General features: G+C 39.0%; 1 protein-coding gene across 1 annotated transcript in view; it reads right to left on the bottom strand.

The window, feature by feature from the left end:
* Positions 1-20,071, bottom strand: part of LOC107699089 (E3 ubiquitin-protein ligase MARCH4-like) — a 43,499-nt gene extending 23,428 nt beyond the window's left edge. The window contains exons 1-2 of the mRNA XM_016500254.1: positions 19,968-20,071; positions 3,022-3,177 (exon numbers count right to left, since the gene is read on the bottom strand). Of these exons, the coding sequence (XP_016355740.1) occupies positions 3,022-3,177; positions 19,968-19,973 (162 nt within the window). The 5' untranslated portion in view covers positions 19,974-20,071. The remainder of the gene's footprint in view (positions 1-3,021; positions 3,178-19,967) is intronic.
* Between the last annotated feature and the right edge of the window lie 230 nt (positions 20,072-20,301).

The raw sequence follows: 20,301 nt of genomic DNA on the forward strand, positions 1-20,301 counted from the left end.
TTTGATGTAAAAATGAATACAATTCCATTATTGATTAAGTACTTAAAAAGATCAGTTTTCAAAACTCTGTTCTTGCCTTACCCCAATTCACTATGGTAAACGTACAAAAATGACTTATATTTTGAGCAATTTGGGCGGTTTTTACATTTCAGGTTTACTTCATATCCATAAACAAAAAATGGTCTGGCTACTTGCTCACGCTACATATTTTTTCACATATGCCCTGTAGACATTCTTCTAGCTGATCTTGATGCAGAATGACAGATCTAATCATAGGCAAATCAACCATAGAAAAGCACAACTAATGTAAAACAACTCTGTGAGTAATTTGTAATTTTATGTTTCAACCACAGATGGCAATATAGAGACCAAAGTTCTCTTTAAAATAACTAAAACAAAGAAAAAATAGCCTATTTATCATCTAAAGGTCAGATCAAAAGAAAACAAAAAAGACAGAAAGTAAAATCAGTGAGAGCAGAAGCTTTGAACCCAGACAAGCATATAAACTACTTGAGCTAACACAGTATGAAAGGAATCAGATAAACACAGTGCTACTGCTCTCAGTATTGTGGTGGTACAATGCACCAGTGTTCATTTTGACAGCAAATTTTGATTTAGTGTTAGTCATAGTCTTTTGACTAAAATGGCATTTAGTTTGTCATATTTTAGTCATCTGAATTGTTTTTAATTTTAGTCTAGTTTTAGTCGACTAAATGTCATAAGATTTTAGTCGACTAAATCTACAGTAAATTTAGTCGGCTAAAATCTAATGGGTTTAGTTACAGTGCATTTATTAAGCATTTCTCAAAAATTTCCAAACTCATTATATAGTTTTGATATTAAGGTTTTATCATGATAGACACTGATTTAACTGCTGTGACACACAATATGCCTTCATGTTAAAATTAAATAAAACCACTTCTCATAAGGAACAAGAACATGGTCTTCGTTTTAATAAAATACCAATGGTTATACAGGCTATTATGCATTCTTTATAGCAGCTTGTTTACCATATTCTTAATTCTTTCAAGCAGACATTTATTTCTATAAATAAATTTAGATTAATCTTTAGGGCTACTAAAGTGTTTCAGTCAAGAGCAGTGCGTGATTTTCTGTGTTTCTTTTGTTGCTTGATTAACATCAATGACTCTGACAATAGCAACTAAATTAGGCTGCTGTACCTTTAAAACCGGATGCACGGATGCAATGTCCTGATACATGTTCTCCCTACTGTTTACGTTCACTTAAGACGTAATCAACTGTGTTTACGTGAATACTCGTTAAAAAAATGACCATTCGACATCATTTTGTGTGTAATTCTCCATTCATGCAATGCAAAAGAGTACTCGCGCGCTGCGAGACGCGCTTTCCGTGTGTATGCTTCAGTGTCTGCGCTGCGTCGTCAGATTTATCTATATGTCTGCTCTTCTCTTACTCCAACATATTGACATTTTTGAACGTTTTATGCGACGTGCAGCAAGTGTATTTTAGCTTATGTCCCGTTGGTTCATGTACGTATCTAACCTCCTAACCACGCAGCAGATTCGTTCTGAAATTGAATGAATCTCTTCCCAAATCGTCCCTCCCTAACATTTTTGTCTCGTTTTTATTAGTTGACGAAAATGTCCATATATTTTCGTCATAGTTTTTGTCATTCAAAAAGAGTTTTAGTTCGTCATCGTCTCGTTGTTGTCAGTGAAAAAAATGTCGTTGACGAACATTATGACGAAAATTATTCGTCAACGAAATTAACACGGCAATGCACAGTGTTCGTATAGCTATATCATGGTGCTCAATGACTACCATATTCATATTTCATACATGGTAACATGGTACATGGTTCAAATGAATACATGGTTCAAATGAATGTGTTTTCTGATTCAGTCCAATATCCAAAAAATGGGACTTACTATTTTCTTTCCATACAAAACAATGCTCTCTGCAGAAAGCGGGATCCATGAGGAAAAGATTTACTGACTCTAGTACAGAAGAACTTGGCTGGCCTTCACAAAAGCTGAAACTCACTGAACACCTTTGGGATGACTGTGAGCCATGCCCCATCATATAAAATCAATGTCTGACCTCACTGATGCTCAGGTGTCTGAATGAGCGCAATGTTCCCGCAGCTGCGTTCCGCCGTCTAGCCTTGCCAGAAGAGTGGAAGAAAGGACTGATGCCTTAATGCCCATGGTTTTGAAATTAAATGCCCATGGTTTTGCTCAACAAATACATGTGGGTGTCGTGTTCAGGTGTCCACACACTTTTGGCCATGTGGTGTACAGAAATGAAACATGTTTGTTTATATATATATTAGGGCTGTTGCTTTAATGCTTTAATCTAATTAATTTGTTTTATACACACACACACACACACACACACACACACACATATATATATATATATATATATATATATATGAAATTGTTCAAGTTTCTAACAGGTTTCATGTGTTTTTACTTCATATGACAATATATTTCATACATGGAAATTGTATGTACATATTTAACATTTGCATATGGGTACCTCCACTACATAAAAAAAAATGGATTGTTATTTTGAAGTAAAGAATTTGAGACATGCTCTGAGCCCTGATAAACAATGTCTGATTGGTGAACAAATCATTCATTGAATTTCTTTCAATGAACTGATTCATAAATCACATTTAATGATTTATTTGTGAATTCAACTGATCCGATTGCCCCAGTTCACAACAGACTTATCCAATGATCCGGGCTGATCAAGTCTCAAGTAAACAAATCACTGAATTGGTCTTGTTTGACTCAAAATGAGCCAACCAGGAATAATATGATCCTCAGAGCTCAAATGTTCTAACATCTAAAAATTCATAATAATGTCAGACTAAGCTCTAACCCACTCTATCCTATCTGTGTGACTGGGGCATTAGACCCCTCTCTTTTAGGTATTTTGAGTAGGAGAATGAAGTATATGAAATAAAATAATAAATAATACTTTTGCACTTTTGTACTAAGTCCACATAAGCCCAGGCAGGCCGTGAGTTACCTGTAGCGGGTTCTTGGTGCTGATGGCGATGACCTGGTATTTGTAGTAGCAGAGTTCACAGCTCCAGGATCCTCTCTCACTAATCCACTTAATAAGACAGGGCTCATGAGTGCAGCGAACAGAACCACTACAGCGACACGGGCTCAGCAGCTCCCCCTGCAGGACACAACACATGCTCACATTAGCAGTAGCTAATCTTCCCCGATTTTTCAAATAATCCCGAAACCCCTGTACATGAACACCAAGCTTGTTGATAAATAAAATAAGATGCAACAATATATTTTCCTTCCTCTTTGAATAAATGCGTACGAATGCTTGTTTCCACCATGGGATTAAAACATAAAAAACTGGTAATTGCAAGGTTTAACGTCACAATTTTGACCTTTTTTTTTACAATTCAGGATTGCAAGTTTATTTCTCACAAATTCTGACTTTATATTTTGCAATTCTGACTTTTTGTCTTTTTGCGAGAAGAAAGTTTGTGAGATAAAAAGTCGCAATTTTCCATTTTTTTTTATCCCATTGCGGAATATCTTTCCATATCTTTGAGTCAGCACAAATTGAATTTTTTTAAATGCATGTTATTGATCTTCATTTGTGCATATGTTTCTTTCTTTCTTTCTTTTTTCAGGACTCCAATCATTTAATTTTCTTAAACCCCGCCACTGCAAATTTGTGTTCATCTCAAAATCAACCAACAACCAATGCACAGAAACAAGTCCTCACCCTTTGTTTTTTTCTTTTTCAATAATCCCATAATTTCCATCACAGGATGGAAGATCTGTCACTACTTCCATTTCATTGTGACTTTCAGGGGCGGTCACATTTACAAAATCCAGTCTTTTTAAAAGGAAATCCATGCCATTAGGTGTTCAAAAAAAGCTCCCCTTGCACAAAAGTTAGTCAATTTGCCGAGTTGACCAACTTCTGTGTGAGTTGTGCTTCACACATCTACACTACTGAAAATAGACAACGGAAAATAGACTTTTTTACACAATCGCTATTTAAAATGTATTTAAAATATTTATAAAGTTAATCTTTTTTTTTTCAACAAATAAAATGAATTATAAATTCATAAATATTACATTTTTGGAGAGTCTTACAAGGTGACATTTCACAACCTAAACTAACCTTGCCTTTTTACAAAAAGGTCAAATTAGCTGATATTTCCTGACAAGTTTTTCAAATAATAATTAGCAGTGAAGCAGTTATGACATCCTCATTATTATGGCAGGACAGTGTTGTATCGTCCTAACAATTTAGGCTTTATGCCCCCTAAAAATATCAAAAGACTTCAGAAACATGCTCATCATAGAAGAGGTATATTCAAGCCATTGTAGGCATTAATTGCATTATTAATGTATTTTCAAATAAATTAATAGATCCAGTCCAAAACATGAATGTCACATCATTGACCCATCCATTAGTTGTACAAATTATTAATGAGGACCACTTAAGAGTTACTTGGGACATGTCCTAGTGACCTTCACAAAAACCGTACCCACGGGACATTGATTTGGGAAAGATGGTTTAACAGTGTAGCTTGTCTTGTAAAAAAACTGTCCCCAGTTTGACTTCAATAGATAATAAAAACTCCAGAATCTCTTTTCAGCAGCAAAGGGACATAATTTGATTGATTACTGCTTTGCACTCCATGTGAATCATGCATAAACTGAGACAACAAACCTACTGCCTCGAAATCGCACGTCCACTGCAGGCTTAAACATTTCAAGTGCTGCATGTCAAAACATCTTCACAGAAGCCTCACAGCAGTATTTACAATATTTCAAAACAGCACACATTTCAAACGTGCCTCTAGTGAGATATGTGTGGGTGACGTGTTTATTTTGAGCTAATTTAACCAGTATGAAGAATATCTATACATCCGTCCGGTACTGTCAAAATGACAGAATTAATTGCGCAAGAGTGAACATTCATCATAGCAAATTCCATTGCTTTGTAAATAGGAACCAGACACAATGACGGCATCTATCATTTGGCCTTACAAACACATACACATACACACACCATAATGAGGGATGATCAGATAAAAGCATCTGTTTGGTCCCTGGCAACAGTGCGCCGGGACTTGCTCACTGTTTGGAGCTGCGTCAAACTGATCCCTATGGCACTGATAGAAATTACCTTCCTGCGCTGATCAGATTCGGTGCACTGTCTGTTTTATATTGCTTCAGTTTAGCATCTATAAGGGGTACTGAATTTCCATTAGCATAAAGTATGAATTATTTGCCCACAGCGTTCTCAGAAGGAGATATTTAGGGAGAGATCAGGATGGCAACTCAAATTCCCTTCAAGTTGTGCAGGGTATGAAAACACAGATCACTGGAGCTCTGAGGAGCAGCGCTAATGAGCGGCGTTCCCAGCAGTCGGCTTGATGTCCCTCACTGAACTGACAAACTCATTTAGCTCTACATGCGCAGGGCTTTGTCCAACTCTTTAACATGACGCTTATAACGGCTCCTGAAGGTTTTCTTCTGATTAAAAGAATCACACTTCAACTGATGTCTTAACGTTTAAAGGGTTAGTTCACCCAAAAATTAAAATTAGCCTGTGTTTTACTCACCCTCAAAGCATCCTAGGTGTATGTGACTTTCTTCTTTCAGACGAATCCAATCTGAGTTATATTAAAAATTGTCCTGGCCCCTCCAAGCCTTTCAATGGGGGTAAGCGGGTGTTGGTTGTCAACAGTTCAGAAGACGTGAAATAAAGTGCGCGCATCCATAATAAAACGTCCCGCACACGGCTCCGGGAGGTGAATAAAGGCCTCCTGTAGCGAATCCATGCTGTTTTGTAAGATACAGTGGGTACGGAAAGTATTCAGACCCCGTTAAATTTTTCACTCTTTGTTATATTGCAGCCATTTGCTAAAATCATTTAAGTTACCCAAAACGCTATGTTTGAGAAATCATCAAGTCAATCTACGGATATAATGCTGGAGTAGCTAGCAGTAAATCTGTAGCTGAGGGAGCAAACATCCAGCTCTCAATCGAGAGGGAGCTCGACCTACAGCATGTTCCAATGGTGGAACAGCTAGCAGTTATTTAGCTGAGGGAGCAACACACCCAGTTCTCAATCGAGAAGGGGGCTCGACCTACAGCATGTTCCAATGGTGGAACAGCTAGCAGTTATTTAGCTGAGGGAGCAACACACCCAGTTCTCAATCGAGAAGGGGGCTCGACCTACAGCATGTTCCAATGCTGGAACGGCTAGCAGTAGTTTACCTTGGCTGAGGGAGCACAAACCCAGCTCTCAACGAGAGGGGGCTCGACCTACAGCGTGATTGTAAAATCAGAAGGGTAAGCGTACTGCAAGCTAGCCAAACACTCAGCGCATCAGGGAGGTAGAGGAAGGGCCTAAATCGCCTGATGCTGCTGGTTCCAGGTGCTCTGGAGAAACAGAGAACTCAAACTTCCCATGTGAGAGGAGAACTCCGAATTCAGAGGAATAGCGTTGCTCATTCCAGGTAACCCTTTGATAAAAAGGGGAGCACTGCTCAATACTACCACGAGGACAGAAGACGTGAAAGGTAGGTCCGTAAGTATCGGCCGATCTCCTGGTTTAATCACTCAACTTGGCCGTTCGATTGAGGGTGATAACCTGAAGTTAGGCTAATGTTGATATCCAGATGCTTGCAGAAAGCTTTCCAGACTTGGGAAGTGAATTGGGGGGCCACGATCACTGACTATATCCTCTGGAAGGCCATATACACGGAAGACATGGTGGAACAGTGCTTGAGCGGACTCCATAGCGGTGGGTAGTCCCTTCAATGGTACTAGGCGACAAGACTTGGACAAACGGTCGATAATGACGAGAATGGCAATGTAACCATTAGAAGGAGGCAGATCAGTTACAAAGTCAATGGAGAGATGGGACCAAGGGCGTTGTGGGATTGGTAGTGATTGGAGGAGGCCAGATGGTAGTTCCTTAGGGGTTTTGGACTGGGCATAGACTTGACATGACTTCACATATGTAGTAACGTCTCTGGTCATAGAAGACCACCATCTTCTCACGGCTCGCTGGAGGCGGACATGTGCACCGTCCCACACCCTCTCACTACGACGAATCCATTCGTCCACCGCCGGGACTGAGGAGGGTTCCCCGGACCACGGGAACAAGGGAGGTTGAAACCCAAGGACGCACTGGAAGGGGGTTAGGCCTGTGGATGTGTGAGTGAGTGAGTTTTGGGCATATTCTGCCCAGGGTAGGAACTCCGACCAACGATGTTGCTCTCGACTGCAGTAAGTCCGTAAGTATTGGCCGATCTCCTGGTTTAAACGTTCAACTTGGCCGTTCGATTGAGGGTGATAACCTGAAGTTAGGCTAATGTTGATATCCAGATGCTGGCAGAAAGCTTTCCAGACTTGGGAGCCCCGATCACTGACTATATCCTCTGGGAGGCCATAGATACGGAAAACATGGTGGAACATAGCTTGAGCGGTCTCCATAGCGGTGGGTAGTCCCTTTAATGGTACTAGGCGACAAGACTTGGAGAACCGGTCGATAATGACGAGAATGGCCGTGTAACCATTAGAAGGAGGCAGATCAGTTACAAAGTCAATGGAGAGATGGGACCAAGGACGTTGTGGGATTGGTAGTGATTTGAGGAGGCCAGATAGTAGTTCCTTAGGGGTTTTGGACTGGGCATAGACTTGACATGACTTCACATATGTAGTAACGTCTCTGGTCATAGAAGACCACCAAAATGAATTTTGGATCAGACGAAGAGATATCCCTGGGTGGCCCGTACTTATGGAGGTGTGGACCCACTGCATGATTCGTTGCCGTAGGTTGTGAGGTACATACTGCTTGTTTGGGGGACAGTTATTAGGTGTCGGGTCGAGTTCTTGTTCTCGCTGTAATTCCTCCATGATGTCCCAGGTAACTGGAGCAATGATGACGGAGGGAGGAAGAATGGGTTCTGGTGTGAGACTTTTAGTAGGGGGATCATAGCGTCTGGACAATGCATCTGCCTTGCTGTTCTTACTACCTGGTCTGTATGTGACTGTAAATTGGAAACGGGTGAAAAACAAAGACCATCGAGCTTGGCGTGGGTTGAGACGTTTGGCACTTTTTATATATTCAAGATTCCTATGATCCGTGATGACTTGAAAAGGATGAACTGCTCCTTCTAGCCAGTGTCTCCATTCCTCAATGGCTGCTTTCATTGAGAGAAGTTCCTTGTTTCCTACGTCATAGTTACGTTCAGCTGCTGTTAGCTTTCGTGAGAAAAATGCACATGGAAACAGCCTGCCTGGTTGGCCATGACGTTGGGAGAGTACAGCTCCGATTCTACAATCTGAGGCGTCTACCTCGACCATGAATGGAAGATTGGGGTCAGGATGTTTCAAGACGGGTGCTGTGGTGAATCTTTCCTTCAGGGTATGAAAAGCATTGTTAGCCTCTTCCGTCCATCTTAGTTTTGAGGGCTTGCCCCTCAGGAGAGATGTCAAAGGGGAGGAAACCATGCTGTAATTTCGAATGAAACGTCTATATGGTTGGTTGTGGCCATTCAATTTCGTCTCGTCCATCTTTACTCCCTCGTGACTAATATGGTAGCCCAGGAATGTCGTCTGTCTTACATGGAATTCACATTTTTCAGCCTTGACATAGAGTTGGTTCTCCAATAATCTAGTGAGAACAGTTCTGACGTGGTTGATGTGTTCCTCTTCAGATCTAGAGTAAATCAAGATATCATCAATGTAGGCTACTACATACTAGTTGAGCAGGTCTCTGAAGATTTAATTAATGAAGGATTGGAAGACAGCGGGTGAGTTAGCAATTCCATAAGGCTTGACCTGATATTCATATTGCACCATAGTGGTGAGGAAGGCAGTTTTCCATTCATCTCCCTCTTTGATCCTAATCAGATTGTATGCACTTCTTAGGTCAAGCTTGGTGTAAATGGTGGCTTCATGGAGTTGTTCAAGGGCGGATGGAACTAATGGGAGTAGATAGCAAAATTTAACGGTTACGTTGTTGAGTCCTCTGTAATCAATGCAGGGTCTTAATCCTCCATCCTTCTTTTCGACGAAGAAAAACCCTGCGGCGGCTGGTGATGTGGAAGGACGGATGAAACCTGAGCTCAGGGCTTCCTCGACGTATTCCTCCATGGCCTGGCTTTCAACTCTGGATAGCGGGTAGACCTTACTCTTGGGTGGCATGGCATTAGGAAGTAAGTCTATTGCGCAATCCCACAGTCGGTGGGGTGGCAAACGTGTGGCCTTGGTCTTGCTGAACGCCTCTGACAGGTCATTGTAACAAGAGGGGATGTTCATAATTTTGTGGGTCGCTGGGCTTTCGATGCTGGTTGCGAGACATGGTTGGGGCCGTGTAGTAAAACAGTGTTTAATACAAAACCTGGACCACTGGGTTAGCTCACCATGATGTCAGGAGATGTCAGGGTCATGAACCGATAGCCAGGGGTATCCGAGGATGATTTCATGTTTAGGGGAGTCAACAACATACAGGGTAATGGACTCTTGATGGAATAAACCAACATGGAGGGAGAGAGTTCTTGTTTGTTGAGTAATTCCCTCTCCAAGGAGTGTGTCGTCAATTGCTTTAATCTTGATCGGGGGAGTGCAAGGTTGAGTGGGAAAATTACACTTGTCAACAACGCTTTTGTTTATTAAGTTCAGGGCAGCTCCTGAGTCGATCATCGCTGTGAACTCAAGAGAGACATTTTCAGTCTTAATTGTGACGGGTAGTATGAATGACTTATTACTTAACAATGAAAAATTTTCAATATTCACTAGCCAGGGGTATCCGAGGATGATTTCATGTTTAGGGGAGTCGACAACGTACAGGGTAATGGACTCTTGATGAAATAAACCAACATGGAGGGAGAGAGTTCTTGTTTGTTGAGTAATTCCCTCTCCAAGGAGTGTGTCGTCAATTGCTTTGATCTTGATCGGGGGAGTGCAAGGTTGAGTGGGAAAATTATACTTGTCAACAATGCTTTTGTTTATTAAGTTCAGGGCAGCTCCCGAGTCGATCATCGCTGTGAATTCAAGAGAGACATTTCCAGTCTTAATTGTGACGGGTAGTATGAATGACTTATTACTTAACAGTGAAAAATGTTCAATATTCACCCTCGAAGCTGCTTGGGGCTTGTGTGGACATCCAGGGCTGCGGTGGCCTGCCTCACCACAGTAATAGCATAAATGAAGCTGCCGACGCTTTGTTCTTTCCTCCTCAGATAATCTTGAGGTACCGAGTTGCATGGGTTCGTTGCTTTCGGTTGGGGGTAACAGCTGAGATGGACTTAGTGGCTCATTTTGGAATCCTCTAAATCTTCTTCTTTTTGGGGCTTGTCTCATCAGGTTATCAATCTTAATGGTTAGCGTTACAAAGTCAGAAAAAGATAGACCCTCTCCTTTACAAACAAGTTCAGATTGCAGTTCGAGGTTCAGGCTTTGCTGAAAGATCGCTTTAAGAGAAGTGTCATTAAATCCACTTTGAGCGGCGATCGTTCTGAATTCCACCGCATACTCAGCAGCGGTGTGATTACCTTGTGAGATATTTAAAATCTGAGTAGAAATACTCCTGCCCCCCGCGGGATATTCAAACACCTCACGAAGCTGTTGAATTAAATAATCTACAGAGGTTTTGAATCTTGTATCTGTCTCCCAAACGGCTGCCGCCCAGTCGATCGCTCTACCCGTCAGCAAAGTCATCAGAAATGCACATTTCTTCCCCTCAGACTCAAATCTATCCCCTTGATGATCCAAATAGATCCTTACTTGGCGAACAAAGCCTCTACACTGTTCGGCGGTTCCATCAAACTTATCAGGTAGAGCAAAGCTTACCATTTTCGGCACTGGTGTGGGGAGCGATTGGATGTAATGAGTCAGGTGTTCGTTAACTGCTTGAAGGTTTATGAGTTGTTCCCGGTAGCCCTTTAATATCTCACTTTGGTAGGCAAATGCCGTTTGCAGGTTAGAAACTTCCGCTGGATTCATTGGAGGCGAAGTATTCTGTAATGAGGACGCTGAAGCTGAGTCTGAATCCATGTGCGGGAGTTTATTGAGGACAATTTCAGTGAACAGGAATGTCAGGGCAGGCAGAAGGTCGAAACCAGAATAACAGTCCAATATAACAACACTTACAGGGGCAATCCAGAAGGCTAAAATGAGCAGGCAGGCAAAAGGTCCAAACACATACATCCGTCTGATCAGGCAAACTAAGCAAAGGGGATAATCCAGGTAATCGTTAGGTGGGTAAACAGGCAGAATCATACACTGAACAGGCAATCAGAATATAAAGAGAAAACGCTTGGTAAGGCAGGTTAACTGGCAATACTTCGCAATGAGCATGAGCACAGTCTCTGGCTATAAAGCAACCAAACAGGAAATGAGTGTAGAGGAAGCAGAGGGAGTGGAACACAGTCAGTACTCGGGTGAGGGCTCCATCTGCTGGCTTGGCATTACAGTAGGCATTTTTTCTAATTATCTTCTTGATCAAAAAGCTCTCAGTTTGTTCTGACATTCACATGGCTAGCTATATCACATGACAAATTCAACTAACATCACACATCGTTCACCTGTAGGTGTCAATGTTACCCAGTTTTGCAATACTCGAATACAACTTACAAATGAACATTCATAATATATTACACAACATTTGTGAACAAAATACGTTTTCCACAAAGTAAATGACTTAAATATTTAGAAAGAAAATACATCTTTACCTGTGACAGTTACAACGCTCATTCACAAACTGCTGAAAACTCAGTCCTGATCTGGCTCACATTTAAGCAGCTGTTTATCTGGTCTCATGGGAAAAATGTGAGAATGTAAAACCTGAAATATGTTGCTCCAGGTACAAACTGCTGCACTTTACAGTTTTACTCGTATTGACACAAATCACGACTAAAGGCGAAAGTAATTCTTACTAATTTTTTGTCTGTTCCTTACATAAGTGTGTTGCATGGCTTTTGAATAAGTAAAATGTAGTGTAAAAGTTTGTTTTGTTTTGTGTCAACCTAATTTAAGATTTTAATGTAGCTTTTCTAAGTGATCTTGGCACTAATGGCAATGCTAAGGTCATGGGTTCAACTTCCATAAACACATAAACTGATCAAATGTAACTTGAATTCACTGTAAGTGACTTGAAGGGGTCCTATTATGCTCTTTTACAAAGTCTTGATTTTGTTTTGGGGGTGTACTAGAACAGGCTCTCATACTAGGTTGTTCGAAAAACATTCGATTTTTCACATATTGTACATTATTACAACACCTCTCTCCCCAGTCTGGCATGAACGGCTCGAATAGTTCCTGTATCAAATGAAGGCCCGCCTTCTGAAATACGAAATGTGCTGTGATTGGTTAGCTGGGCCAGTGTGTGTTGTGATTGGCAGCACTCGGCGCCTGGTCGGAAAATGTCATGCCCCTTACCATAGCCGCCTGCGAGCTTCAGTGTAAATATTGCATCAAAATCAAATCAGTTTGAGCACGATTTAAACCCGGTTGATTGTAACCACTCTAAGTTCGTCTGCCTTGGGAAAGCTAGCGTGTCTCCGACATAGTGATAACACTCGTTGTCTTCTCTAGTGCAGCTCAACCAGGTCTCGACCCATTCGTCGATATTTGTGATATCACAAATCCCGGAAACTATGCGTTGTAGTCCAAACGAGTCATTCGTTGTAGTTTTTGAAAAGTGATTTCTGTTAAATAAAATATCTCCTTTTGGAGTGGACTTTGAGCTTTGTAACTTTGCAGATCTTTTTATGCTCAAACAGCAACATTACAGACTAACTAGAGTTGAAAAAGTGAAAAAGCATAATAGGACCCCTTTAAATGCATCAGCAGGTGCTGTGGTGTCTTCTGAGATTGTATTTTGGATTGCATTTGTTGGCCGCATATGTCATTGAGGCTGCCTCATTTAAGAAAATAACAATTATATTCCAAAGTAAGAAAGAAATTACAAAAATGTACACCTCACAAGGAATAACAGTTAGTTTTATAATGGTTACTTTTCTGAAATGACACATTCTCAATGACATATGCAGCCAACATATGAGACAGAGTTATTATTTTCAAGTAAACAAAATTCGCTTATAACACTACAGATTCGCTTGTAAGGTGCAGAAACACCTAGCAGAAAGTCAATCATTTTTTATGGCCCTTCAATTGATATTGATGAAATTTTTGTGCTGCTCGATACATCAGAGAACTCAGCGGTGAGTTCAACAGCACGCTGAGATCCAGACTGGAGTGAGCATGTTCAAGACTTTTCTGACAATAGTTCAGATACACTAGTTTTCTCAAATACATTTAGGTCCACATATTTGATTGCATCTTATCCAATGCAAATGATTCAGCTGTAGACAAATACTCATTCTCAAAAAATTAGATGAGACAGCAGATTGCCAACTCCTGTGGATGAGGACAGTGTCATTCAAAAAAAGAGAAATCGATGATGAGAATGAACAGAAGAGTTTGCTTGTGTTGTCCCCGATTAAAAGGTAAAACGTATCTCATTTGTTCAGTTAATTTATTGTAAGTGATAAGCCAGGGCTCCAGACAAAAAAATCAATTAAGGAGCCATTGGCTCCTATAAGAAACAAAATTAGGTGGCAAAATATTTTTTTAGGTGCCACAGAATAAACGTTTTTTTTTGTTTTTTTTTACACTAACATTTCAGCCATACTGTCATGTGTTTATGTCTCATCTTTTCTTGTCTTTATCAGTATTTTAATCCATCTTGTAGATGCCCTGGGTACTAAGGTTAATTTAAAGTGGGGACTAAATGTCTTTTCCAACTTCAGAACAATATTCAGTCACAAAGAATTGATTATTACAAATAATCTGTGCCAATATCACAGACCATAACTATATCTGCATCACTTGGCCCTTGAGTGTAGTTTGGGCTCCTAAATCAATGCATCCTATAAATGTTGTCATAGGCCTATGTTTTGCACACATCCAGCCTGTTTTTCTTCATTAGTAATTACATAGGAGCTGTTGAATTTTACCTTTAGCTCCTTGCATTCTTTCTTATCATGTCACCAGGTTAAGTAAAAATATGAATATGCAATATAGTGCATAAATTTAGCAAAATGCTCCTCTTTATAGTTATTTTTTCTAGCTGACTGATGAGCTTGGACACCCAGTGGTTATGAGGAAAATGTATTGTTACGTGGCGTTGTTTAAAAGCTTTATTCGTTTTCCGCAGTTTGAAACACTGAATGAGCGATTACATGAGACATTTCAGTAAGATGTACTGTATCTTATAAAATACATTTTTATGTCCATTCATTTTTATGGTACTATAGAAGTAAAGAGAAAGATATGATGGGTTCACGTGCCACCTGAACTGAGGCGCTAAAGCGATAGCTCATGCCACGTTAAAGAGCGCCAAAACGTATTTATTGTTTACATTTCGTTATGAATTTGGCAAAATTTGAAAGCTGATACATTGTTTATTAAAAGGTATACAGAGCACAAAGCTTACTGCGATTATTGGACAGCAAGTGCGCTACAAATAATATGAACTTCACGCATTAACAGAACACATAGCATTTAGACCAGGTCTGTCCAAACTCGGTCCTGGAGGGCCGGTGTCCTGCAGAGTTTAGCTCCAACCCTAATTAAACACACCTGAACCAGCTAATCAAGCTCTTACTAGGCATAGAAACTTCCAGTCAGGTGTGTTGAGGCAAGTTGGAGCTAAACTCTGCAGGACACCGGCCCTCCAAGACCGAGTTTGGCCAGCCCTGATTTAGACTAAAGATCTTCATAACAAGAAGCCATATCAGTATCGATTATAAATGAGAACTGTTAACAATATTGCTAAAGTCCACACAGCTGACAGCTTTACCTTTTGTAGTTTGTTGAAGTTGTGCACTAAATAGACACTGCTTTTCTGCACTTTTACTTCACGCATCTCCGCTCTCTCCTGCCACCAGAACCGCAGAGATGAGGACTGTTTGAATGTCTTTTTTCCACTAAAACTTTGTTGCGCATCGTCTCAGTTTATTACATCAACATAACAAAAGATGTGATCGCAAAACAATCAGAAAAAAAGTCATTACATGCAAATTTTAAAATCATAACGTACATTTCTCTAGTCGCCAGTGGCGAACTCAGCAAAAACTTCACTCGCAAATTAATGTTTTTGGTCACTGTCTGGAGCCCTCTAAGCTGTGTGTTTGTAAGAAACAAAGCCCTGATTTTGTGGAGGAAGTGTTATTAGGGATTATGGACTGTTAAAAAATCGTCTTAATGATGGATTTGTTTCTTATAGACACACATATTTTCACTTCACAAGACATTAATTGATGGACTGGAGTTGTGTGCATTACTTGTGGATTATTGTGACGTTTTTATCGGTTGTTTGGACTCTCATTCTGACGGCACCCATTCACTGCAGATGATGCATTATTCAGTAAGTGATGTGATGCTAAATTTCTTCAAATCTGTTTTCATGAAGAAACAAACTCATCAACATGGTTCGCCTCAGGGTGAGTACATTTTCAGCAAATTAGCATTTTTGGTTGAACTATTCTTTTAACAATTTACAATGAGATTGTTAAAATTGAATAATTCCTCTGAAAATGTTTGTTCTTTTGCAAGCTTTTGCTGGCCCCTGCTAGAAACTTGTTGAAGAGAACAGGTGTGTAAGGTCATATCAGTATGTCTGCAGACCTCTTTATTAAAACCAGACTGTTTTCCAGTCTAGACTTGGGCCAGAATATTCAAGGCTGGTGTAAATGTGAAGAGGACCTGATCAAAACATTTGTGTCTTTGTGTTCACCCAGACTGACCTTTATCACTGTTTTAAAGTGCATTTTAAAGTCCGTTTACTTACAGAAACAAAAGGGAACACAGCAAACATTTTTTGTACTTTCAGAGCTTTGAATAAACTTTCATTTATTTAATAAATGAATACATAAAATATTGATTAGTCGAATAGATTTTTATCCTTTCTCACTATTTGATTATTTTATTGCCCTTGCAGTGGATTGCTCACAACTATAGGGTTGGGTATTGTTTGAATTTTATCAATTCCGATTCCGATTCCGTTTCTGCTTATCGATTCCGATTCTTTTCGATTCCAATGTAATTAAATAATGATATCAAACATTTATACTGTGTCTCTTTTTTTGCAAACCATTTATTGGAACTGAATACCATGAACAAAAATCAACAGGCTACAACAGGCATGTAATTTATGAATAAATGATTCAATGACTCACTCAAGATGTACTTGTTTCATTACTGGATGAATTAGCGTTCTAGAACGAATCTCTTGTATGATTCAAAGACAAATACATTTTAACAGCCCATTTTCGCCACCTACTGGCGTAACAATGTAATCGATAAATCTTAATTTGAAGTGTCAAAATACTTTCAAAAGAAAAAAAGCGCATAGGAATCGATAGGCGGAATCGAAATTTTAATTTGACAACAAGTATCCAATTCCTGACCTTAAGTATCCGATTCTGGAATCGGAATCGAATTTCGATTCCCAACCCTACTCACAACCCATGATGGTTTTGGGCAGTGGATCTTGCTTCAGGACCAAGATTTAACATTTGGATAACAAGTGCTGACACAATACAAAAACAACTGGATATGCCAAAGTCTAAAAGGTAAACTGGCTATTTTTTTTTGACAAAGTCGCATACTCTTTGACGTCAACTTGTGAAGTGTTATTTTCCTCCTGTTTAAAAATTGATGAAACTATTTATTTTGCCATTCTTTATCATCTTTATCTTGCATTTTCTTATTTGCCTGTAGCATTGCTCTTTCACTGCTGTCTGCATCAGAACAGACCTACAACCCATTTCTGGGTTGCAACACACTAGTGCTCATCCACTGCTTGTACCAGTGAAATCTACTAGTGGGATCTACTTGATTTATTTACTCCCTCTGACAACTGATGCAAATTTGAGATGTTCATCTATTCTTAATCTCCTGTACAGGCACAAATTGGCTCATAACACACACATGCGTGCCCACACATTCACTCACACATCACTTCCCTGCTCATACTGTAACACCTACTGCAATTCAGTGTGGCAAATGATCCAGGTATAATTTGACAAAAAAGTGTAATTTTTCAGAAAGCAGGACTAGAAGCAAACTACCAGTGTTGGGTAAGTTACTCAAAAAAAGTAATAATTACAAATTACTGATTACTACTTGAAAATTGTAATTTGATTACAGTACTGATTACTGCTTGTAAAAATTAATCCGATTACTAATTACTTTACTTTCAAGTTACTTTGAAAATATATCAAACCTAAAAAAAAAAAAAACACTTCAAAGTGAAAATTCTTTCTGAAAGTAATTTAATATTGACTGAAAAATATTACAAAGGTATGAAAACAGCAACTTGACTTAAATATTTAATCCATTTCTAAAACTTAACATTCTTAGTATAAACCTGCCTAACATTGAAAAATGTATCTTTAAATGTTCCTATACAGTGTTTTATATACAACATTGCTTGCTGAGTGTATGTATGCTGGCTGTGTCTAACTGTGTGAGCATTAAAGACAGAAAAAACCTTAATAAATTGCAAACAGTTCTGATAACACTTGAAAACAGTATTGATGAACTGTACTGAACATACAGTGCATATTTGAATGCTAAAAATGAATCTTGCTTCTTTGTTTACGGAGGTGATGTGGGCGTTTACAGGCTCGCGCGTCTCACATGGATGATTACCGTATGAATAGCGCGCGCTGCTTGTGGACGTGATGACATTACAGATAATGAGCTCAGACGGGAAAGACTGGACCTCGCATTGGTTTTATACAGATTACTTCATCAGAGAACATTTGCTTTAGATAAGACTTACTTCATTTAAAAGTAGACACTTCAAGCTTTCCATAGATATGTTTCTCATGTCTGTGTGTCCAGTATTCGCTGGGTTTTGGCTAATTTTAGTGACGCGTTTCAGAAAGAAGTTCGCGGAGACTGAGACAGCTGAAAGCGCACCCTGTATATTTTTTTTCTTTTACAAAAGCACAATCTTTTGTTGATATTGTGAGTGTACACAAATAAAAGTAGACCCTTCACAGATTCAAATGATGTATTACACTTATATGTACGATCAAAAATGGCAGAGCATTTTAAGTTATTTTCGCTGTTATCAGGAAAAAATGCAAGTGATCGCGTCGGCGCCTCCGTCGACCCCACGCAAAACGTGATTTTAAAAGGCATATAAATATTTTTTTCTTAACACTACATTTGTAACATAAGTAACGTAATTATATTGACTTTAGTAACTGTAATCAAATGACACACATTTAAAATGTAATGCGCTACATTACTGCGTTACCAGAAAAAGTAATTAGATTACAGTAACAGTTACTGTGTAACGCGTTATACCCAACTCTGCAAACTACCCGCCTTTTAACTCTGTACTGTGCACCATGCCATCATGTAGTTTTATCACCATATCAGAAAAATATGTATTTCTCACCATTCAAAATCAAAATCATTCAAAATTAGTGGGGTTTTGTCAATGACTGATTTGAAATATCTAGAGCGTGGCCTCAAGGGAGTCCATGGAAAACTTTAGTAAAATTTTTGTATTTAAAAAAAATGATGAAAGAAAGGTTGATGTTTATTGTAAATAAAATCACTGTTTAATTCTTAATAATTATTTTGAATTAATATAATTTTCTGGATAATATTTCAGTCATTTACTTTGGCTTTAGTAAAATGACAACATAAATTAAATCGGTGACACTTTACAATAAGCACTTTACAACAACTTTACGGTGACACTTTACAATAACAATGAACAATACTTCTACAGCATTTATTCATCTTAGTTATGTTAATCTCAACATTTATTAATACATTTTTAAGATTAAAAGTTGTATCTGTTAATATTAATTAATGCACTGTGATTACTTATTGTTGGTTCATGTTAGTTAATGCATTAATGTTAGAACTGAGATTGTAAAATGTTACCATTAAATAATTTAATTTTTTAAACAACACATCGCCTTACTATTACTTTTTTGTTGTTGTTAGAAATGAGTCTTAAAATATAGATGCCTTTACATTTGACACAATACAAAATTGCTGAAATAAACATTGCAGCAACATACTAAGATGTGCAATAATTTTTTCAGGAGATGCAAGTTTAACATAGTTGCAGGCTGGCCAATACAGTTCCATATCACTATAAATTGAAATTATGTTTTGTTATTGACGGAAAGCATACACACATGGAAACACGCCGACAGAAACTTGTTGTAAGCGCTGCCCTGCAACTTTATCAATAAAATTGTTTCGAAGCTGAAAAGCTACATGACATTTCTCATTAGCGAGGCGGTAACAGCGCTGTTCTTGAAGAAGTTAAACTATTAGTAGAGACGCTGTTGCCGAACACTGTTGAGAGACACACAGACTCAAGTAATTCACACCCACAAGAGCGTTTTAAGGACAAAACCTGACAAATGTCTTGAAATACATAATCTAAACAGTGTCTTGAGGTGTAGTATTAGTATAACCATATAATAAGTTTTTGGAAGTGAGTGACAAAGGGAACACTTAATCGGCCAAGCAGATATGCGATAATCTCAAAATGGTTATATGTAAAGTATATCTGTCTATCACTATTCGACATTAACATCAAGATTTAAGATTAAAATCAGAAACATTTATCCTCTACAATAAAATAGTAGAAGTGTTTCCACATCCTCTCCTTGTCAAGGTTCCACCTCTTACTTCCTCTCTGTCAGCCCTCACTATCTCTGACACTTTGGCAGTGTGTGAACATTTAAACTCCAACTTCTGTAATGTGTTTCTATCCATCCTGACAGTCTCGGCACTCCTGCTATTGCAGCTACTGCCATTCATTTCCTCATGTGTTTTGAAGCTGTTTATACTTCCATAAAATTAATGATACAGGCCTGTAATGATAGGTTGATATCTCGCACAATCAGTACAGCTGTCTACCTTCATGAAGAAGAGTCAAGTTTCCCGGTATGCTGAAGCACATATGTAACACACTTGAAGAAAGGGGTTAACAAGCGTGTGAATCGTCAATACTGTCGGTCACGCTAAACGTAATGTGCACAACGGCTAACCTGTTTTCTTCTCTATTTTCTTTTCCAAGTCTACTTTGGGGTTCCCTTCCTGGTGACTGCCACCTACTGGATACCCATCACAGCTGTAAGAATACTACAAATATACATAAATCAATCTGTCAATATATTCTATATTTCCCCACATATATGTGTTCACATATGAATGTGAGAATCAGACTCGGGATGTATCATATGCATCCAAA

Source organism: Sinocyclocheilus anshuiensis, unplaced genomic scaffold (genome assembly GCF_001515605.1).
Source record: "Sinocyclocheilus anshuiensis isolate Anshui unplaced genomic scaffold, SAMN03320099.WGS_v1.1 scaffold94, whole genome shotgun sequence".
Taxonomy (NCBI): Eukaryota; Metazoa; Chordata; class Actinopteri; order Cypriniformes; family Cyprinidae; genus Sinocyclocheilus; species Sinocyclocheilus anshuiensis.